Below are 24055 nucleotides of genomic sequence, written 5' to 3' on the forward strand. Positions count from 1 at the left end.
AAAGGGGAACTATTTCCTGGGGCAAACAGTCGTTTAACCTATTGTCGTATCGCAAGGTACCTGTGGTGGAAGCTACAAAGCCCATTAGCTTTGTGAGTTGGCTTTCAGAGACCCCGTAGAGATAGAGGGTGTATTTGGTGCTAGGCCTGAGGCCTGTGATGACACAGGATCGTTGATCGCCTGCCACTGTCAGGTTCCGCATATCCTGTGAGCCATGGGCTCTGTACTGTATCAAAAAGAGCTGGTACACCCTCCCCACTATCCAGGAGAGCCGGAGGGAGTTGGCCGTGACATTGGAAACCCCGGGTCTGACCGAGCTGCTCAGCGTTGGACTGCCTTTATCTGTGGAAGCTAAAAGAAAAAATGTAGATGCAGCGTTACTGGTTTGAAAACGCCCCGTGTTGTCGCTGAGCAACAGAAAACCACGATTTGTGTCGACGGAGAATCACAATTGAAGCTCTTAATCACTGACAGATTCTGTGATGGACTCGTGGCAAAAGAACCAGAGGGGAGAAGAGGAGAAATCATTTTTACTCAGCGAGCTGTTACGATCCGGAATGTGCTGCCTGAAAGGGCGGTGGAAGCAGATTCAATAGTAACTTTCAAAAGGGGAATTGGATAAATACTTGAAACTGAAAAATTTGCAGGGCTAAGGGGATAGAGCAGAGGGAGTGGGACTAATGGGATAGCTCTTTCAAAGAGCCAGCACAGGCACGAAGGGCCAAATAGCCTGCTCCTTTTGCACTGTAAGATTCTGTGAATTCCGTACGTTACTGGATACACTGCTCCACCTCCACAGCCTAGCGAGTAATCTCTTACTGCTGGACTGCTAGACACGAGGAGAGCTAGCAGCTCAGTTGAAATGCAGGCATGGCGGGAGAGGTAACAGGGCCAAAGACCCAGTGGATGGTGGACAGCTCCCAACTACCAGGTCTTGGCTAGCGCAGTGCTGGCCTGTAGCTACACATCATGGCAGACACAGGTCCAAACCAGGCAGCTCCTGCTCGAACTTAACAAACCAACCCGGCCTCCTTAAAATGGCTTACAAATGAGGAAGATCTTTTCTTGCACACAGTTGAAAGGAACGTTGATTAAATGTCCCAGAAACAGCTTTCCGCTGTAGGATATTAATGGAGCTCGGAGGGTGGGGCACGCCTGCAGAATGGTGCTGGGAATCATTCTGCTTTTTGCTTTAATTCGGCCAAGAGGAGATGTAAGGTGAGGGGAGAGAGAGAGATGATTAAACGTTCAGTGAGAGTAAATTAAACCAAAAGGGACAAAGAGCACCAGCCATGGATTGACTGGAAAAATCGAGGAGTTAAAAGCTACCTCAGAATCTTCCTGAATAGAAAGAAAGCGGGAAGCCTCACTGGAATGGGAATTAAAGAGGTCACAAGGAATGGGAATTAAAGCAATCACAAGGAATGGGAAGGAATCATTCCCTGGTTGACAGTGGAACGATATATTTATATACAGGATACAAATATATAATAGAGAGTCATTCCCATCAACAAATGCCCAGAGAGGACAAGTCTTCGGATATACAGAAAGCTTCGAGGAAACAGATACCCTGTGCAAACGTTACGGAGGTGGGTGTTGCCTTGAAGGATACTTCACTGCACTTGGGCCCCAAAGACCAGCCGACCTCACGCCCACAGCCCACTGCCCCCATAAGCCACATGAAGTCATAGGCTTCGGCCTTTCCATCAGGCCATCGACGTCCTACCAAACTACAGACGAGATCTTACCGCCTGGGCGCTATTTTCAGAAGGGGATTATTTCGCCTCCTTCTTCAAGAAGGGCTGAGGAAATATTTCCACCAAGGTCTCTCGTCGCCGCCAAGGCACCTTTCGTGGTCGCTGCAGTGGCCAAGGGGGGGCGTGTGTCGGCCGCCGGAGACCCCGTAGAGGTAGAAGGTGTACTTGGTGGTAGGCCCGAGGCCTGCGACCGTGTGCGATCGACTGCTGCCGGTCACTGCGAGTTTCCACACTTCCTCCGGCCCCCGAGCTCTGTACTGCACCACGTAGGAGTCAAAGTCCCTCTCGGCGGCCCAGGAGAGCCGGACGGAGTGGGGCGTCACCCCAAAAACAGAAAGGCTGCCCAGTCCCGGTCCTTCACTGGGTTTCGTGGCAGCCGTTCCTCTGGAAGCTACAACGACGACGACGACGACGACAACAACAACAACAACAACAACTTGCATTCATATGGCGCCTTTAACGTAGTAAAACGTCCCGCGGCGTTTCACAGGAGCGTAAATCAGACAAAATTTGACACCGAGCCCCCTCAGGAGATATTGGGACAGGTGACCAAAAGCTTGGTCGAAGAGGTAGGTTTTAAGGAGCGTCTTAAAGGAGGAGAGAGAGGCGGAGAGGTTTAGGGAGGGAATTCCAGAGTTTAGGGCCCAGGCAGCTGAAGGCACGGCCGCCAATGGTGGGAGCGATTAAAATCGGGGATAAAATCGGCACAAGAGGCAAGAATTGGAGGAGCGCAGAGATCTCGGAGGGTTGTAGGGCTGGAGGAGGTCACTCTCCTCACAAACCAATTCAAAAAGATATCAAACGAGACAGAGAGACACAGCGCAGGTTTGTTAGGCTAGAGAATCGCCCATGGCAATTTTTGTAATGTGGTTGTAATCAACAATGTGTGACGGGGAAACATTACAGGAAGTAAGTGCGACACTTACAGGAAGTGCATGCAACGTTCAAGACTTTTCAGCTATTTACAGATTGTTGCACACATGGATGTATAGAACACGTCTCTCAGATATCCCGATAGATCAAAGACAGCTCCATAAACAGGAGAAATAGCAGCAACTGTAAAACTGATCTACATAGTGCGAGCCAAACAGCTGGAAGGAGCATGCAGGAAATGCAGTGTAATAATCGATGGGAGGCCCTCACATCACACCCATTCACCCTGCTCCGTCTGTAGGGATTGCAAAGAAAATGACAAGAGATAAATCATTTTACTTTGTTCCAAGAAAGGAAGGAAGGTTAATGAAACATTGGGGTTCATGGAACTCAGGTCGTTACATGTCCCAATACTTCAGCTGAAACGGTGAGAGAATAATCTTTAAGGTACCGCAAGCTGGCCAACTGTGATTATTCCTGGAAAAAAGCAAAGGATTAGGTCTTACAATGAGGTAGAATGTCAAGCAAGTTATACCCAAGAGTGAAAGAATAAACTTTCAAGGGACTACTTCACACATTGTTTTCAAACCTTTGTTTATATTCAAACGCCCAGAGTTTTCCGAGTGGGGATTAAGCTTGCAAGAAACTCAGCTGCCTCGTGCAAGCTTAAGGAACGTCAAAAGCAAGCTGGAGGAACCTTCTCTTGGTTCCAGATTCTGGCCTAATAGGAGAGATGGCATGAAAACTTGGGTTGTGGGTTTCGATATTTGTGGAGCGTCAACAACAGCTGAACAAAACAGCATTGGATCAGGGGCGATTTCTGAGAGAATCTACAAAGGACTTTGGAGGGAAATTAATAATTTGGTGTTTGACAAATACCTGCGGTGGTCACGACACTGGTCAATGGCTTTGTGCGCTGACCGCTCGTAACCCCGTAGAGACGGACGGTGTACATGGTGGTAGGCCTCAGGCCTTTGATGAAGGAGGACCGTCGATCACTGCTCACAGTCAGGTTGTGTCCGTCCTGGGCTGCCGGGGCTCTGTACTGGATCAGAAAGGAATCAAAGCCTTTGCCCGCGGTCCAGGAGAGTTTGAAGGATTGAGGGGTGATGTGAGAAACGGAAAGGTCTCCAAGTTTACTCGGCTTCACAGTGTCTTTAACTGTGGAGGCTGAAAGGGAAAAGTAAATGACATTTTACTGGCGGGAAAGCCGTAGATCCTTGTGTAATCGATACACGGGCTTCACACAATCCTGCAATCTGCAAATTCAATAGGTTAATCCCATCCATGTGACTTATTTTCACAGCAATCCGTGTTGTCCAGTAACTGGAGTCTACAAGTTGGCGATGTTAATGGGTGAATGCTTGACGCATTTATGTGACGTTACTCTGCACATTGCCCATACACAAACTCAATTCGTCATTTTAAATAGGATAATGGCTCTGCTAAAACAGGGGACAGAGGAATGTCATATGAACATGTTATGTCATATGCACACGGTGTGTCGTGCAAACACGTTATGTCATGTGAACACGTTATGACACGCGAACACGGTAAGCTTGGAGGATAGAGGTGGCCTGACAGGGATAGAGAAGGATTGTGTGTGGGGGTGGGGGATAGAGGGACAGAGGGTCTGAAGGGGATAGAGGGACTAGGGGGATAGAGGGGAAGGGTAGAGAGGGACTGGGGATTAAAGAAGGACTGGGGGGGATAAAGGGAGGGTGGAGGGCATCTGGGGAGATAGAGGGGATGGGTAGAGAGGGGGTGAGAGGGATAGAGGGGATGGGTAGAGAGGGGGTGAGAGGGACTGAGAGGATGGGTAGAGAGGGGGTGAGAGGGATAGAGGGGGTGAGAGGGACTGAGAGGGATAGAGGGGATGGGTAGAGAGGGGGTGAGAGAGATAGAGGGGATGGGTAGAGAGGGGGTGAGAGGGATAGAGGGGATGGGTAGAGAGGGGGTGAGAGGGTTAGAGGGGATGGGTAGAGAGAGGGTGAGAGGGATAGAGGGGATGGGTAGAGAGGGGGTGAGGGGGATAGAGGGGATGGGTAGAGAGGGGGTGAGAGGGATAGAGGGGATGGGTAGAGAGGGGGTGAGGGGGATAGAGGGGATGGGTAGAGAGGGGGTGAGAGGGATAGAGGGGATGGGTAGAGAGGGGGTGAGAGAGATAGAGGGGATGGGTAGAGAGGGGGTGAGAGAGATAGAGGGGATGGGTAGAGAGGGGGTGAGAGAGATAGAGGGGATGGGTAGAGAGGGGGTGAGAGGGATAGAGGGGATGGGTAGAGAGGGGGTGAGAGGGATAGAGGGGATGGGTAGAGAGGGGGTGAGAGGGATAGAGGGGATGGGTAGAGAGGGGGTGAGAGGGATAGAGGGGATGGGTAGAGAGGGGGTGAGGGGGATAGAGGGGATGGGTAGAGAGGGGGTGAGAGGGATAGAGGGGATGGGTAGAGAGGGGGTGAGGGGGATAGAGGGGATGGGTAGAGAGGGGGTGAGAGGGATAGAGCGACTGAGAGGGATAGAGGGGATGGGTAGAGAGGGGGTGAGGGGGATAGAGGGGATGGGTAAAGAGGGGGTGAGGGGGATAGAGGGGATGGGTAGAGAGGGGGTGAGAGGGATAGAGGGGATGGGTAGAGAGGGGGTGAGGGGGATAGAGGGGATGGGTAGAGAGGGGGTGAGAGGGATAGAGGGGATGGGTAGAGAGGGGGTGAGAGGGATAGAGGGGATGGGTAGAGAGGGGGTGAGAGAGATAGAGGGGATGGGTAGAGAGGGGGTGAGAGGGATAGAGGGGATGGGTAGAGAGGGGGTGAGAGGGATAGAGGGGATGGGTAGAGAGGGGGTGAGAGGGATAGAGGGGATGGGTAGAGAGGGGGTGAGAGGGATAAAGGAACCAGGGTAAAAGAGAGAGACTGGGGATATTGAGGGACTGAGAGGGGGTGGATAAAGGGAGGATGGAGGGGGTCTGGGGAATAGAGAGGGGACAGAGGGAAACTAGGAGCAATAGCCCACTCACATTCACAACATTAATTTCTAAGCTTAAGGCACTAAACACCCAGATGGTCGACAGACTCGACCTTTGAGTTGGGTTTCTCACAGGTTAATTTACGCAGCGTTAAGGAGTTACTGGAGACATCTCACCCCCGACTGTCTTTAATGGGAAACAGGCCCCCATTTATTCCGCACCTGCAGTTCTGGAAAACCGGTGAACTGGGATAGACAGGATAACCTGCGTCCGGGGAAATCGGGAATCCCTGACCTGGGTCTCGGACAGTTGGGGGCGGATTGTAACCAGCTGCTGTATCCTGTGCTGCTGGGGGGCTGGGACCAGATGGGCCATAACTACGAGGTTGTTTACGCACCAACCAGCTGATCCTGGTCCCATGTAGAACCGGGACTGTGCCTGTGATTAATGTGAAGCCAAAGCACGTCCTAAATGGTCAACTATTCCACAACAGGTGGCATCAGCCCAAGGCCAGGACCTTCGATTCGTTGCTTCATGATTGGTGGACTGTGTTGGCCTATTTTGCAGCTAGGCTTCAGGCTAACAGAATATTCTTTCTGGCCGGGGTAAACTAGCCCATCCGCCTCCTGGGGGAATGTGGGCCTCACTGTCCGAAAGACCGCCCCTCCCCTGATAGGGGGATTACGGTTACCAAGGATTGTCCTGGAGTCTCCAGGAGTTAAAGATTAATTTTCAGGACGTTTCTACAAACAAAAACCCAGGATAAAAATCATCAGGGCACTGAAACAAAATTGGGTGAGATAGTTTCATTTTCTTTGAACATTTATTCGTTATAAAAATATTGGAGACGGGACAAAGAGGCTGTTTGACTGACATCATCCAATGGGGTAACGAAGAATCTTTTCTCTTTCTGATTGGCCTGGGAAGGTGGAGTGTCGCGAGGATTGACATGTTGGGAGACCAATGGGGAGAGTGTGGGGGCAGGACACCATGTGTCGGGCGACCAATGGGGGCTGAGGCAGTTAGAGGCAGGAGGTTGTGTGATGCAATCTCCAGGAATACGTCCAACCAGAGTTGGCGACCCCTTTGGGGGAAGATGGAGGCGTCACTGACTGAAAGCCTGGACAAGGTGGTGGCTTACACTGCGAGGAACTAGCAAACTGAGCGCGGAGACTCAGAGAAACTTGGGATAAGTGGAGGGAGTGAACAAACAACAGAACAAACACATTCGTTGAATGCATCAAATATGAGTCATAGTGACACTCACTGACTGACCAATCTCCTTACAAACCAGATCTTCAGATTAGGTGCTAAATAGGAATAACCCCACTCACAGTGTGAACAGCTGAAACACACGGGTGCTACCCACCGAGCCGAGGGTGCTGAGTGTGTCTGAGCCCAGGGGGATGCAGAGGCAGGAATCAGACGCACTGTGATCTCACCTGCTCAAAGTCTGAGCATTGGTGATATTGGAATCTCCTTGGAGGTGGCCGAGACCCTGAGAGGCTGATGGGAGAGGGAATGTCGGGATGTCGCTCTGGGATTTAAAGGGTAAACTTTCCGTAATTTAACTTTAAATCCCCTTCAGCTGCACGATTGTAACGGAGTCGCTAACCCGTTTACGGGTTAAACTAGCACGGACAGGAATTTGAGGCGATCGACGTGAATCGGAGGTTGCAGTGTGAGCCTGGATTGTGAATCAAAGCCTGGTATCTACGTGCAGTATACATCGATCTACAATGGCAACAGATGATTACTGCAGCTTAACGCAGAGTGGAGAGATTGAGGAGTTCAGGTCCAAAGATCAAGTTGATGGGGAGAGAAGGGAAGGGAATCACACTGCTTGCTTGGCGTAGTCACATTCAGAGCTCCGCTTATCTCAGTCTGGGTATACAGTGACCAGGGGCAGTTCTGCCTCCTCGTGAGGTTCTTAATGAATCCCAGAGTGAGATGACAATCGATTCTCATACAAGGTTATCAAGCACCAGTCTGGAATGGCGCACGTTACCACGGTAACACAAAGCAAATTTGGACACAGTGTGTAGATGGGTAATAAAACTATTTCTCTGTGGAAACAAGAATTGGCCCTGGTCCTATCAGAAGTACCTGAGGTATTGGCGACAGCAGTCAATGGCTTGGTGCGTTGGCCACCAGAGACCCCGTAGAGATAGACCGTGTACGCGGTAGCAGGCCTGAGGCCTGTGATGATGGACGATCGACGGTGGCCAGTTACCGTGAGGTTGCGCACACCCTCAGATCCCTCGGCTCCATACTCGATGAGGAAGGAGTCAAGGTCCCTCTCTGCTGCCCAGGAGAGGTGGAGGGAGTGAGCCGTGACATTAGAGACCGAGACGCTCTCCAGTTCTGTCACCCCGCTGGGCTTTTGACCATCTTTATCTGTAGAAACTAAACATTTAAAAAGAAAGAAAGCAGAATGATGGTTAACCGGCCTGTGGACAAGTGAATGATCGAGTGGGGGTTCTGGAGAGGAACAAGTTGGGGGGGGTGGTGGCGGAAAGCAAAACTCAGTGACGACAGGAAGAGAGAGGAACACTCTTTAACAGGCCTGAAATCTCCACCTTATCCCAGCATAGAACTCACTCCATCATTGACGGAGCATTTGGCGGATGAAGCACGATGGGTCAGGTCCCTGTGGCGTGGCCTGGGTCACGTCGACTACCAGCCCTGAATTTAACCTAACTCGCCCGGCAGGGACAGTCAGCAGCTTTCCCAGAGTTGTGTTGGCCTTTGGCACCAGGAACATTATCCGCCAAAGGAGGTCTAGTGGTGGGCCAACCTCAGCTCAACAGGAGCGTCATGGTCTTTACTCTGCTGTGTTACGTAAAATGGCCGGGGTGGCCATAGTAACAAGGTTATTATCCCCACACTCACCCCCTCCCCTTTTGTTGCTTTCAATAATGGGAGAAGGTAAGATGCTGAAGGTAGGGTTGCCAACCCTCCAGGATTGGCCTGGAGTCTCCAGGAATTGAAGATTAATCTCCAGCGAGCAAAATAAACCCGGGGAGAAAAAAATCACAGGAGCGTTAAAAATAAAAGAGTGTATTTTTTTCCCCATTTTCTTTTAACCCTTTTGTTTATTAGTTATAAAAGCAATAGTGGAAATGGGGAAATAAAGGTCTGCTCGACTGATGGACAAGGAATCATCCAATCGGGCAACGAAGAATCTGTTTGCTTTCCAATGGGCTGCAGGAGGGCCCTGACGATGGATGTGTTGGACCACCAATGGCGGGAGGATGGGGGCGCGAGGTCATGTGATGAAACCTCCTGGAATACGTCCAACCAGAGTTGGCAACCCCTATCCTGAGGCAGAGGTCAAGAAGTACCTGTGGTGGTCACGACAGTGGTCAGGGGTTTGGTATGTTTATCTTTGAAGATCCCGTAGAGATAGACCACGTATTTGGTACTAGGCCTGAGGCCTACGATGATGAAATATCGACGCCCACCGGCGACTGTGACGTTGTGGGTCTCCTCAGATCCCTGGACCCTGTACTGTATCAAAAAGGAATCAAAGGCCCTGTCCACTGCCCAGGAGAGTCGGACTGAGTTAGCTGTGACATTGGGGGCTGAAAGACTGCCCAGCTTAACCGGTCTTACGGCATCTTTATCTGCGGAAGCTAAAAGAGAGAGAGAAAAACAAAAAAACAATCAAAGGTTACTGCTGCCGACTCCACAGCAGAGGGAAAAAAGGTCATCTATACGTTCCACACAAACTCGATACACGACGTCAAGTTCAGTCTGAATGTGGGCGTGACTACATTGTCCAAATTTAATGTAACTCGATAAAAGAAACTTGCTTCCCTTCAGCTAATGAAAGCCGTCTTCTAAATTGGTTTTATGTAAATATATTTTCACACACACACACCTCTTTCCACACAAGAGTGAACCGAAGCTCGATAGGAGTTATTTTTGTTCTCCTGGCTAGGAATCTTGGTAGATTGGAGTATGCGTCAGAAATAGGGCTATAACACAATAAAAAGGGAAGAACTTGCATTTATATAGAGCCTTTCACGATCTCGGGACGTCCCAAAGTGTAGTCACTGTTGTAATGTAGGAAACACAGCAGCCAATTTGCACACAGCAATGATCTGTTTTAATGACATCAGTTGAGGGATAAATTTTGGCCCAGGATACCGGGGAGAACTCCCCCGCTCTTCTTCAAAATAGTGGCCGTGGGATCTTCATAGAATCATAGAAAGGTTACAGCACAGAAGGAGGCCATTCGGCCCATTGAGTCCATGCCGGCTCTCTGCAAGAGCAATCCAGCTAGTCCCACTCCCTATCCCCGTAGCCCTGCAATTTTTTTCCTTTCAAGTACTTATCCAGTTCCCTTTTGAAGGCCATGATTGAATCTGCCTCCACCACCCCCTCGGGCAGTGCATTCCAGATCCTAACCACTCGCTGTGTAAAAAAAGTTTTTCCTCATGTCACCTTTGGTTCTTTTGCCAATCACCTTAAATCTGTGTCCTCTGGTTCTTGACCCTTCTGCCAATGGGAACAGTTTCTTTCTATCTACTCTGTCTAGACCCTTCATGATTTTGAATACCTCGATCAATCAAATCTCCTCTCAACCTTCTCTGTCCCAAGGAGAACAACCCCAGCTTCTCCAATCCATGCATGTAACCAAAGTCCCTCATCCCTGGAATCATTCTAGTAAATCTCTGGAGCCCTAAGCTCTGGAATTCCTAGAATCATGGAATCTTACAGCACAGAAGGAGGCCATTCGGCCCGTCGTGCCTGTGCCGGCAGTATGAAAAAGCGATCCAATTAGTCCCACTCCCCCTGCTCTTTCCCCATATCCCTGCAAATTTTTCCCCCTTCAAGTGTTTATCCAATTCCCTTGTGAAAGTTACTATTGAATCTGCTTCCACCGCCCTTTCACGCAGCGCATTCCAGATCAGAACAACTTGCTGCGTAAAAATTGTTCTCATCTCCCCTCTGGTTCTTTTGCCAATTATCTTAAATCTGTGTCCTCTGGTTACCGACCCTTCTGCCACTGGAAACAGTTTCTCCTTATTTACTCTATCAAAACCCTTCATGATTTTGAACACCTCCATTAAATTTATCCCGTAACTGTCTCTGCTCTAAGGAGAACAATCCCAGCTTCTCCAATCTCTCCACATAATTCCCTCCCTAAACCTCTCCACCTCTCTCTCCTCCTTTAAGACGCTCCTTAAAACCTACCTCTTTGACCAAGCTTTTGGTCACTGGCCCTAATATCTCCTTATGTAACTCGGCGTCAAATTTTGTCTAATAATCGCTCCTTGGGATGTTTTTACGTTAAAGGCGCTATATAAATGCAAATTGTTGTTAAAATTGAGGTCACATGAATGAATTATGATAATGTTGCCTCGTGTGTGCACATTTGTTGTGCTAATTCACAGCCTTTCCTCAGCAACTCCAACCGTGTAAATGCCTACTGCACGGGGTATAGACGTGTACCTGAAAGGAACAGGAAAATGATTGACAAAGAAAAACATTTTCACAGTAAAAAGGACCCGATTGCTTCATAGTACCTGTGGTGGTTGCTACAGTGGTTAAAGGCTTTGTTCGAAGGGCCCCAGAAATCCCGTAGAGATAGACGGTGTACTTGGTAGTAGGCCTGAGGCCTACGACGATGAAAGATCGACGCCCACCAGCGACTGTGACATTGTGGGTCTCCTCAGAACCATGGACCCTGTACTGTATCAAAAAGGAGTCAAAGGTCCTGTCCACTGTCCAGGTGAGATGGAGGGAATCGGCAGTGACATTAGGGACTGACAGACTGCCCAGCTTTACGGGGCCTTTATCCGTGGAAGCTAATAAAAAATAAAAAAAAAACATAAATTGAACAAGTGGATGAGTTGTTTGTTACAATAGAGAGTAGATCCTCCTGAGCAGATATGAGCCTGAGGGTGAGGGAGTTCAGTTATGTGGAGAGACTGGAGAAGCTGGGATTGCTCTCCATAGAACAGAGAAGGTTAAGGGGAGATTTAATAGAGATGTTCAAAATTATATGGGGTTTTGATGGAGTAAATAAGGAGAAACTCTTTCCACTGGCTTGAGGGTCGGTAACCAGAGGACACAGATTTATGATAATTGGCAAAAGAAGCAGAGGGGGAGAGGAGGAGAACTGTCCTGATCTGGAATTCACTGACTGAATTCAGTGGAGGCAGATTCAATAACTTTCAAAAGCGAATTGGATAAATACTTGAAAAGGAAAAATTTGCAGAGCTATGGGGAAAGAGCAGGGGAGTGGGACTGATTGGATAGCTCTTTCAATCAGCTGACACAGCCTCCTTCTATGCTGTAAGATTCTATGATTCCATTAGTGTATAACTACTTCAAACTGTCAGGAACCAAACCTAGCCCAGGGACAAACTCAGTAAAATGGTAGAAACCTCTTAATCCAGTTTAACAAATCCACAGATATCGTCCTGCACCATTGGAAAATGAATGAAAAATGATGACAATGAGATTATAATGTACGGGAAAACTTCTTCCATCACATTCGTGCAGCTTGCACCGTTAGGGAGAATCATTTTGGGTGTTTATTTTCATTCTCAGAAGAAAACAATGGTGGAATAGAAAACAAGATTGAAAACAAGAAAACAATACTGAGCGTTCATTAATGAGTCACAGTCAAAATCGACAGGAGTGAAGGATATCAGCCATCGACTAGCTCATAAATCGAGAAGTTAAAAGCTGCCTCAGATTCTTCCCCAGCACAAAGAAACCGGAAAACCTCACAAGGAATGGGAATTGGGGAGATCACAAGGAATGGGAATTGAAGAGATCACAAGGAATGGGAATTGGAGAGATCACAAGGAATGGGAATTGAAGAGATAACATGGAATGGGAATTGAAGAGATCACATGGAATGGGAATTGAAGAGATCACAAGGAATGGGAATTGAAGAGATCACATGGAATGGGAATTGAAGAGATCACAAGGAACGGGAATTGAAGAGATCACATGGAACGGGAATTGGAGAGATCACATGGAATGGGAATTGAAGAGATAACATGGAATGGGAATTGAAGAGATCACAAGGAATGGGAATTGAAGAGATCACATGGAATGGGAATTGAAGAGATCACAAGGATCGGGAATTGAAGAGATCACATGGAACGGGAATTGGAGAGATCACATGGAATGGGAATTGAAGAGATCACAAGGAACGGGAATTGAAGAGATCACAAGGAACGGGAATTGGAGAGATAACATGGAACGGGAATTGAAGAGATCACAAGGAACGGGAATTGGAGAGATAACATGGAACGGGAATTGAAGAGATCACAAGGAACGGGAATTGAAGAGATCACAAGGAACGGGAATTGGAGAGATCACAAGGAATGGGAATTGAAGAGATCACATGGAATGGGAATTGAAGAGATCACATGGAACGGGAATTGAAGAGATCACATGGAATGGGAATTGAAGAGATCGCAAGGAACGGGAATTGAAGAGATCACAAGGAATGGGAATTGGAGAGATCACATGGAACGGGAATTGAAGAGATCACATGGAATGGGAATTGGAGAGATCACATGGAATGGGAATTGAAGAGATCGCAAGGAATGGGAATGAAAGAGAGCACAAGGAATGGGAATTGAAGAGATCACAAGGAATGGGAATGAAAGAGAGCACAAGGAATGGGAATTGAAGAGATCACAAGGAATGGGAATGAAAGAGATCACAAGGAATGGGAATGAAAGAGAGCATAAGGAATGGGAATTGAAGAGATCACATGGAACGGGAATTGAAGAGATCACAAGGAATGGGAATTGAAGAGATCACATGGAACGGGAATTGAAGAGATCACATGGAACGGGAATTGGAGAGATCACAAGGAATGGGAATTGAAGAGATCACATGGAACGGGAATTGGAGAGATCACAAGGAATGGGAATTGAAGGGATCACATGGAACGGGAATTGGAGAGATCACAAGGAATGGGAATTGGAGAGATCACAAGGAATGGGAATTGAAGAGATCACATGGAACGGGAATTGAAGAGATCACAAGGAATGGGAATTGGAGAGATCACAAGGAATGGGAATTGGAGAGATCACGTGGAATGGGAATTGAAGAGATCACATGGAACGGGAATTGAAGAGATCACAAGGAATGGGAATTGAAGAGATCACATGGAACGGGAAGAATCATTTCCTGGTTGATTGTGAAACTATATATTTATACACCGGAAACGAATATATAATAGAGAGAGACAGTCCCATAAACAAACGCCCAGACAGAGAGGGCAAGTCTTCGGATATACAGAAAGCTTGCAGCACTTTTACCTGGTTGGAAAGTGTTGCATCAGTTCTTGATGGGGCCACAATCAGGACCCAGATAGATAATAGAAAAATCTACCTCAGAGGAAGAAACTGAAAGAGGCAGCAAGAGGATTTATGGATTTATGACGCTGCCCAATGAAAGGTGTTGTGGTCCCAAAAACACATCAATGTACAAAAACTGGCTCAGTACCATTATTCCCCATTATTCCCTAAAACAGGCAACAGCTAGTCCTTGAGGGAAAAGAGAAGATTGATAAACCATTCTGAGAAATGAAGGAACAGGTTCCCAAACACAAAATACGCAAATGAAAAAACACATTTCTGGTAACACAAGTCCAGGTCAAAGGGACAAATGTCTGAGGTTGGCCTCAGGTTTTTTAGCAGAATTTTAGTCTTTCAGGGCAACATTTCAATGGATCACGAATTTAGCAGAGAGTAGCATAAGTTTCCAAGTTAGTGAATCACTTATTCCTTTGGAAGTACTGGAGGTGGTTTCTACCCTGGCCGATGGTCGGGTGCACTGGTCCCGAGAAACGCCGTGGAGACACACCGAGTACTTGGTAGGAGGCCTCAGGCCTCTGAGGAAGAGGTGTTAGAGGTCACCGGTCACCGTGAGGTTCTGCCTGTCCTCAGGACCCTGAACTCTGCACTGCCCCAGGAAGGAATCAAAGACCCTCCCCCACCATCCAGGAGAGTAAAGAACTGACCGTCACATCAGAGGCACAACGACGGCCAAGTCGTGGGGTGTGGGGGAATGTAGTTAATGTAAAAGGGAGAATGCGTCAAAATGCAGGAAGACAATAAAAAAACTTGCAGAATGAGTGTGTAATTGGCAAATTAATTTCAATATAGGTGAGTATGGGGCGGTGCTTTTGGGACATGTAACATGTCTGCTGATTTCCTAAGTCATATTTGGATCAAGGGAAGAATAAAGAGGCCACATACTGCTTGGATAATCAGAGTTTAAATGGGGGAGAGGAGCAGAGGGATCTGAGGGTACAGATACACAAATCACTAAAAGTAGCGATGCCATTAAAAAAAGGCAAACTAAGCACTGGGGTTCATTTCTAGAGGGACAGAATAGATAAACAAAGAAGTTATTTTAAACTTGGACCTTGGTTAGACCACACCTGGAGCACTGTGCACAATTCTGGTCTCCATATTACAAAATTTTGGAGGCACTGGAGAAGGTACAAAAAAGAGTCACAAGGAAGATAAGCAGAACTGAGAGGATATACTTATCAGGAAAGATTGAACAGGCTGGGGCTCTTTTCTCTGGAAAAGAGAAGACTGAGGGGTGACCTCATAGAGATCTTTAAGATAATAAAAGGGTTCGATAGGGTAAATGTAGATAAACTGTTTCCACTTGTGGGGGAGACCAGAACTAAGGGCCATAAATATAAGATAGTCACTAATAAATCCAATAGGGAATTCAGGAGAAACTTCTTTACCCAGAGAGTGGTGAGAATGTGGAACTCACTCCCACAAGGAGTAGATGAGGCGAATAACATAGATAATCTTAAGGGGAAGCTGGATAAACACATGAGGGAGAAAGGATTGGAAGGATATGCTGATAGGGTGAGATGAAGAGGGGAGGGAGGAGGTTTGTGTGTAGCATAAACGCCGGCATAGACCAGTTCGGCCGAATGGCCTGTTTCTGTGCTGTAAATTCGATGTAAATCTAACTGGCTTCACAGTGTCTTTATCTGCAAGGCTAGAAGAAAAATTAAATAATATTTAAACAGTGGAGAAAGAAAGTCTCTTGATCCGTATATGACTTAGGAAATGAGCAGACATGTTTCGTGTCCCTTGTGACCCGCAGGTAATTTCAGGTACAATGAGGGATTCTGTACAGTGTTCAACGTTCCGCAGTCAGAGGATTTCCGTACTTCTCCCTAAATTTTCTCACATTATCAATTCTCAACTATAATGTAAAACACTTGTGATTTCCAGTAAACTATTTGTTAAACATGGCTGCATAAATACATACTTCTACGCATTATGATATAGTTTTATATTAATGTCAGACTTCAGAGAATAGAAAGTATTTTCCTTTTCTAGTTCAACATGGATAGGAACAGTTGGAGAGTGAGAATGTGCCACTGGGAAAAAAAAGGGAAATCAGTACCTTTAGTGATAATTACTCTGGTCAAAGCCTTTGTGCGTTGGCCATTATAAAGCCCATAGACATAGACTGTATACTTGGTCATAGGCCTCAGGCCTGCGATGGTTGTAGATCGATGGTCACTGGTCACTGTGAAGTTCTGCACAGCATCAGACCCATGCACTTTGTACCGTATTAGAAAGGCATCAAAACCCTTCTCCGCTGTCCAGGAGAGGAGGATGGAGTCAGATGTGGCGTTAGAAACTGAAAGACTGCCCAATTTAGTTGCTTTGCTCAGTTTCAGTTTGTCTTTCTCTGTGGAAGCTAAAAGCAAAAGAGACGTGACATTTTACCAGTGGAATGATGGCTGGGAGGCTTTTGACAAATCCAACCGATGAATCTCATGGGTTTAGATCCTGGGGAGCAGGAACATTGCCTGATCAGAGCACAAGGTCCTTTAACTAGGCCCAAACTGGCCTTTCAGTACAGCGATTCGTGCTTGGTACTTACAGGCTACTGATTAACTCATTCACAGAAGGCTGCACTAATGTGGGATCAGAATTGAGATTAACACCATTGTCCTAGTGTGTAAGTGAACCCTATAGATCCAAATGTGTAAGAGAGTTCTATAGTTCATAGCGTGTAAGAGAGTTCTATAGATCTAGTGTGTAAGAGAGTTCTATAGTTCATAGCGTGTAAGAGAGTTCTATAGATCTAGTCTGTAAGAGAGGTCTGTAGATCCTAACGTGTAAGAGTTCTATAGATCTAGTGTGTAAGAGAGCTCTATAGATCTAATGTGTAAGAGCACTATAGATCCTGGTGTGTAAGAGCTCTATAGGTCCTAGTTTGTAAGAGCTCTATAGATCTAGTGTGTAAGAGCACTATAGATCCTAGTGTGTAAGAGCTCTATAGGTCCAAGTGTGTAAGAGCTCTATAGGTCCGAGTGTGTAAGAGCTCTATAGGTCCTAGTGTGTAAGAGCTCTTTAGGTCCTAGTGTGTAAGAGCACTATAGATCTAGTGTGTAAGAGCTCTATAGGTCCTAGTGTGTAAGAGCTCTATACGTCCAAGTGTGTAAGAGCTCTATAGGTCCTAGTGTGTAAGAGCTCTATAGGTCCGAGTGTGTAAGAGCTCTATAGATCTAGTGTGTAAGAGAGCTCTATAGATATAGTGTGTAAGAGCTCTATAGGTCCCAGTGTGTAAGAGCTCTATAGGTCCCAGTGTGTAAGAGAGCTCTATAGATCTAGTGTGTAAGAGCACTATAGATCAGAGTGTGTAAGAGCTCTATAGGTCCTAGTGTGTAAGAGCTCTATAAGTCCGAGTGTGTAAGAGCTCTATAGGTCCCAGTGTGTAAGAGTTCTATAGATCTAGTGTGTAAGAGCTCTATAGGTCCCAGTGTGTAAGAGATCTATAGATCTAGTGTGTAAGAGAGCTCTATAGACCTAATGTGTAAGTGCACTATAGATCCTAGTGTGTAAGAGCTCTATAGGTCCTAGTGTGTAAGAGAGCTCTATAGATCTAGTGTGTAAGAGCACTATAGTTCCGAGTGTGTAAGAGCTCTATAGGTCCTAGTGTGTAAGAGCTCTATAGGTCTGAGTGTGTAAGAGCTCTATAGGTCCCAGTGTGTAAGAGTTCTATAGATCTAGTGTGTAAGAGCTCTATAGGTCCCAGTGTGTAAGAGATCTATAGATCTAGTGTGTAAGAGAGCTCTATAGACCTAATGTGTAAGTGCACTATAGATCCTAGTGTGTAAGAGCTCTATAGGTCCCAGTGTGTAAGAGATCTATAGATCTAGTGTGTAAGAGCTCTATAGGTCCCAGTGTGTAAGAGATCTATAGATCTAGTGTGTAAGCGAGCTCTATAGACCTAATGTGTAAGTGCACTATAGATCCTAGTGTTTAAGATGCTCTATTGATCCTAGTAAGTGCTCAACAGGTCCTAGTGTGTAACAGTCATATAGATCCCATGGTGCATGAGTACTCAACAGATCCTAGTGTGTAAGTGAGCTCTATAGATCCTAGTGTGCAAGAGAGTTCTATAGATCATAGTGTGCAAGAGTTGCATAGATGCTAGTGTGTAAGAGCTCTATAGATCCTAACATTTAAAAGACTTCTATAGACCCCAGATGATCAATACCAGAATCCCAGGAGACATTTGTATGATATTCCAATTCTCAGAAGTACTTGAGTTGGACGTATGATTCATGGAATTCTTCAGAATGAAGCAGCAACAGATTGTTGGAGATTTCTGAAATAAATCGGCGACTCGGAACCATTCTCCTAAAAACAAGTAATTCCGACTGGCCTCATTAACCTCCCTCTCCTCTCCCATCATAGCAATCGGCAGATCGATTGCTCGTAACGTCAGATAAACAGGCAGTGATATTTACATCTCTGTGTAAATAGCTGTGACCGTATATCACCCACAAGACAACATAGAAAGCTTGACAGACAAAGAGACACAGATTCACACAGACCGCTGGCAGGATTTAACTGCGTGAGGTCTAAAAAATCCTGCCTGTTTGGGTAAATGTGCAAAATGACCCTCCAGGAATCATTTTGTTCAGCTTTGGTGAAAATGGAAAATCTGACATAAAATCTGTGCACAAGCCGTCATTAAACAGAAAGACTGGTGGCATTGACCAGGACACATAGACAAACTGGCCCACTGTGACAGGCTCTGCATACTGAGGAAATCTTTCACAGCTCTACGCACGTCAAGTACAGAACAACATTCTTCAGGAATAGCTCTCGATAGGATTCCTGTTAAACACACACGGCAGATGTGTATATTTATATATGAGTGATATAAAAATATTTGTAGTCTTTGAAAATGAGCACCCATGCAGATAGGTCATGCTCGCAGCCATAGCCAGCGCTGACTGTCTAACGGGGGGGGGGGGAAACGGGGGTTTAATCCACGCGTGGAGCGCGCAATGACAACTCCTGTGGTCGGCCGACATCTCCAGCTCAGCGTGGGCTTCATGTGTCCCGTAAACAGCACTGGCGTGATTCAAGAAGGGAGCGAGATCGCAGCAGAGCAGCAATCTAGCTGGAAAGAAGAAGAGGGACTATTGTCCATTTTCTTGAAGAGGAAAGGTTGAAGGTGAAAATAGGTCAAAAGTAGGAACCTGCTGTGATTTGCCAACATGACACATGACCGTTTCAGGGAAAAGCAACAGAAACAAACGATTTTCAAAACTTAGCAACACTGACGAGAGGGGGGGGGGGGGGGGTAAAAAAGAGACGAGGGTGGAGCTAATCGCCTGTGAAAGCAGCAATACATCAGTTTGGTGAAAGCTACCTTTTGTGGTTACTCCAACGGTCAGTGGTTTTTGACGTTGACCCCCGGAGACACCATGGAGATAGAACAGGTACTTGGTGGTAGGCCTCAGGCCTGTGATGACTAAAAATCGCCGGTCACTCTTTACTGTGATGTTCTGCCGGGCCCCAGAACCCCGCACTCCGTACTGTATAATAAAAGAGTCAAAGCCCTTCTCCGCTGTCCAGGAGAGCTGAAGGGAATGAGCTGTGACGTTAGAGACCGTCAATCGGCCCATTTTAATCACTTTACTCGCCGTTTCTGTGGAAGCTAAAATCAAAAAGAGACAGAATTGTTTTTTTTAAACCGGCCCAGTTGCTAAAATTTAAATCGACTGATTCCTGTAAAGGCAAAATTGCGGGAGGGATTTCCACCTAAACAAAAAGGGAGACAATTCCTCACAGTAACAGGCTTCAGGCCTTACAATTAAAGCACGTATCTAACTTGGCCAGTCGATGCGCACTTTAGCAGTCGGAACCCAGATGTTACTGGCTTTCAGTTTCAGGGAGAGTTCAGCAATGTCAGAGAGTACCTTGGATTAACCTACAGATCTCAGAACACCATCAGTCCCCCACATGTTGTAGAATCTAGCTGTAGGGTTAAATTATGAGGACAGGTTACACAGACTCGGCTTGTATTCCCTCAAGTATAGAAGATTAAGGGGTGATCTAATTGAGGTGTTTAAGATGATTAAAGGATTTAAAATGGTAGATAGAGATAAACTATTTCCTCTGGTGGGGAGAGTCCAGAACAAGGGGGAATAACCTTAAAATTAGAGCCAGGCCGTTCAGGGGTGATGTCGGGAAGCACTTCTTCACACAAAGGGGAGTGGAAATCTGGAACTCTCTCCCCCAAAAAGCTGTTGAGGCCGGGGGTCAATTGAAAATTTCAAAAACTGAGATTGATGAATTTTTGTTGGGTAAGGGTATTAAGGGTTAGGGAACCAAGGTGGGTAGATGGAGTTAATTAGATCAGCCGTGATCTAATTAAATGGCGGAACAGGTTTGAGGGGCTGAATAGCCTCCTATGGATTGTAGAAATACCATCAGGCCCCAGAATGCCCATTCTGGTACCCTCTTGTGGGATCACATGACCCTTCTGGAGACCTCTGACCCTCAAAATAAGAACACAAGAATGACCAAGAATGAGAAAAGGCCATTCAGATCTCAGTCACCCACACGTGAAAACAATTTCTTCACATCCACCCTATCGAATATTATCAATGGGTTCAATAGGGTGGATGTGGAGCAATTGTTTCCACTTGTGCATGAGTCCAGAGCAAGGGAGCACGAACATAAAAGAGTCACTAACAGATCAAATAAAGAATTTAGGAGGAACTTCTACAGAGAGCGTTGAGAATGTGGAACTCACTGCCACATGGAGTGGGTGAAGCAGAGATGTATTTAAGGGGAGGCTTGATGCAGACATGAGGGAGAAGGGAATAGAGGGATATGGGAGGGGGGGGGCAGGGTGGGAAGAGGGAATTAGAGTGGGAGGAGGCTCGTGTGGAGTATAAACACCGGCCTAGACCAGTTGTGTTTCTGTGCTGCAGATTCTGTGTAATTCTATGTAAGATCACTGAAGCCCATCTGTCCAGTGTCCTGACCCTCCCATCCCAATGTCAAACTACCTTTTGAACCCCTTCTCCCAGTTCTTGTGTTCTCTGTCGTGGACGCCTATTGATTTTGGTACTGCACTAAGCAACACAAGAGAACAAGAGAAAATCTAAACCGCCCGCCAGTAATTTACTAAATGAACATTTCTAACTACTTGTTACAACAATTTGCATTTATATAGAGCCTTTAACATAGTAAAATGTCCCAAGGCGCTTCACAGGAGCGATTAACAGACAAAATTTGACACCGAGCCACATAAGGAGATATTAGGATAAACGACCAAAAGCTTGGTCAAAGAGGGAGGTCTTAAGGAGCGTCTTAAAGGAGGAGAGAGAGGCGGAGAGGTTTAGGGAGGGAATTCCAGAGCTTAGGGCCTGGACGGCCGAAGACACGGCTGCCTATGGTGGGGCGGTGAAAATTGGTGATGGGCAAGAGGCAAGAATTGGGAGGGCAGAGATCTCGGAGGGGTGTAGGGGCTGGAGGAGGTTACAGAGATAGGGAGGGGTGTAGGGCTGGAGGAGGTTACAGAGATAGGGAGGGGCGTAGGGCTGGAGGGGGTTACAGAGATAGGGAGGGGCGAGGCCCTGGAGGAGGTTACAGAGATAGGGAGGGGCGAGGCCCTGGAGGAGGTTACAGAGATAGGGAGGGGCGTAGGGGCTGGAGGAGGTTACAGAGATAGGGAGGGGCGAGGCCCTGGAGGAGGTTACAGAGATAGGGAGGGGCGTAGGGGCTGGAGGAGGTTACAGAGATAGGGAGGGGCGAGGCCCTGGAGGAGGTTACAGAGATAGGGAGGGGCGTAGGGGCTGGAGGAGGTTACAGAGATAGGGAGGGGCGAGGCCCTGGAGGAGGTTACAGAGATAGGGAGGGGTGTGGGGGTGGAGGGGGTTACAGAGATTGGGAGGGTTGTAGGGCTGGAGGAGGTTACAGAGATAGGGAGGGGTGTAGGGCTGGAGGAGGTTACAGAGATAGGGAGGGGCGTAGGGGCTGGAGGGGGTTACAGAGATAGGGAGGGGTGTAGGGCTGGAGGGGGTTACAGAGATAGGGAGGGGTGTAGGGCTGGAGGAGGTTACAGAGATAGGGAGGGGTGTGGGGCTGGAGGAGGTTACAGAGATAGGGAGGGGTGTAGGGCTGGAGGGGGTTACAGAGATAGGGAGGGGCGAGGCCCTGGAGGAGGTTACAGAGATAGGGAGGGGCGTAGGGGCTGGAGGGGGTTACAGAGATAGGGAGGGGTGTGGGGCTGGAGGAGGTTACAGAGATAGGGAGGGTTGTCGGGCTGGAGGGGGTTACAGAGATAGGGAGGGGTGTGGGGCTGGAGGGGGTTACAGAGATAGGGAGGGGTGTAGGGCTGGAGGAGGTTACAGAGATAGGGAGGGGTGTGGGGCTGGAGGGGTTACAGAGATAGGGAGGGGTGTAGGGCTGGAGGAGGTTACAGAGATAGGGAGGGGTGTGGGGCTGGAGGGGGTTACAGAGATAGGGAGGGGTGTAGGGCTGGAGGAGGTTACAGAGATAGGGAGGGGTGTAGGGCTGGAGGAGGTTACAGAGATAGGGAGGGGTGTAGGGCTGGAGGAGGTTACAGAGATAGGGAGGGGTGTAGGGCTGGAGGAGGTTACAGAGATAGGGAGGGGTGTAGGGGCTGGAGGAGGTTACAGAGATAGGGAGGGGCGAGGCCCTGGAGGGATTTGAAAACAAGGATTGCTCAATTGGGATGAATGAGCGTCTCAGCTCGAGTTGACATCAGGTTATCTTTTTGTCTCTCTAAAGGCACAGGCCACACAGTTGCCATAGTAACAAGCAGGGTCTCCTGAAAGAAAATGGCAGTTTTATTTGTTTTTTTAAAAAAATGTAATACCTTTGGTGGTTATTACAGCGGTCAGAGGCTTTGTGCGCACACCAGCAGAGATCCCGTAGACATAGACTGTGTACACGGTGGTAGGCCTCAGGCTTGTGATGAGAGACATTCGATGGTCACCAGTTACCGTGAGGTTCTGCACATCGGCAGATCCCCGAACTCCGTACTGTACGATAAAGGAGTCAAAAACCTTCTCCGCACTCCAGGAGAGTCGGAAAGAGTCAGCTGTGATGTTAGAGACTGAAAGACTCTCCAGTTTAGTCACTTTACTTGGCTTTATTTTGTCTTTACCTGTGGAAGCTAAAAAGGAAAATAGGTGTGAACTTTTACCAATGGAACGACTGCTGAGAGGCATTTGATGAGGTCCCATTCTATGCCCAAGGGTTATATCGTGGGATTGGGGTCTCGACCTAAAGAGATAGAGAGAGGGGACGAGGCCCTGGAGGGATTTTAAAACAAAGGATTACTCAATTCTTAATAGCGTTTAAAAAATTTAAACAAAACCCCCGCTGAGAATGATTGTCTTCAGAAAACCAAAAACATCGGGGCCAATCTCAACCTGTGGGCCCTTCTGCTCAGACTCCTTCTGGATTCACAGTTCCACAGAAACAAAAATAGCAATTAGATTAGAAGCAAGTGAAATCTTTCATATCTATAGATAGACGCGTGTCTGACACGTACATTCTGGTGAGTTCCCTGAAATTCAGGTCCACGGGCTACTGATTTTTTCATTTCCTGAAAGATGTGATTCATGCAAAAGATACACAATTAGAGCAAATATTTATTTACTTACCTAAAAACCCAGCGTCCAATAAGGCCCACCAATAAATTACCAATAAGATAAACCTTAAGGCCAACCTTAAGATAAACCTTACTTGCAGTAAATTTAAAATTATGTTTGTAAAATTATAACATTTATAAAATTACATTTAAATTTAAGATTATGAAGGGTTCGATAGCGCAGAAATTGAGAAAATGTTGCCTCTTGTGGGGGAGACCAGAACTAAGGACCAAAAATATAAAATAATCACTAATAAATCCAATAGGGAATTCAGGAGAAACTTCTTCACCCAGAGAGAGGTGAGAATGTGGAACTCACTCCCATGAGGAGTGGTTGAGGCTGTTATAAATTGGATAGCCCGGTGGTGAAGGATCGAATAATAGAGCCTGGTCTTCAGTAGCTTCCAAGCCTTTATTCACAGAGATTCCCTCTTACACACACCCTAGATAAGCTCTCACATGAAAAGGATACAAGAGAGTCCCCAATTGATGTGCACCACCTGAA

General features: G+C 47.1%; 1 protein-coding gene across 1 annotated transcript in view; it reads right to left on the bottom strand.

The window, feature by feature from the left end:
* The window catches only part of LOC137305077 (tenascin-X-like), a 152094-nt gene that overhangs the window by 42215 nt on the left and 85824 nt on the right, over positions 1-24055 (bottom strand). Inside the window, 7 exon segments of the mRNA XM_067973854.1 lie at positions 3510-3800; positions 7693-7992; positions 8931-9221; positions 11121-11402; positions 16012-16311; positions 19288-19575; positions 22771-23070. Coding sequence (XP_067829955.1) covers positions 3510-3800; positions 7693-7992; positions 8931-9221; positions 11121-11402; positions 16012-16311; positions 19288-19575; positions 22771-23070 — 2052 coding nt within the window.

This window comes from Heptranchias perlo, chromosome 39 (genome assembly GCF_035084215.1).
Source record: "Heptranchias perlo isolate sHepPer1 chromosome 39, sHepPer1.hap1, whole genome shotgun sequence".
Taxonomy (NCBI): Eukaryota; Metazoa; Chordata; class Chondrichthyes; order Hexanchiformes; family Hexanchidae; genus Heptranchias; species Heptranchias perlo.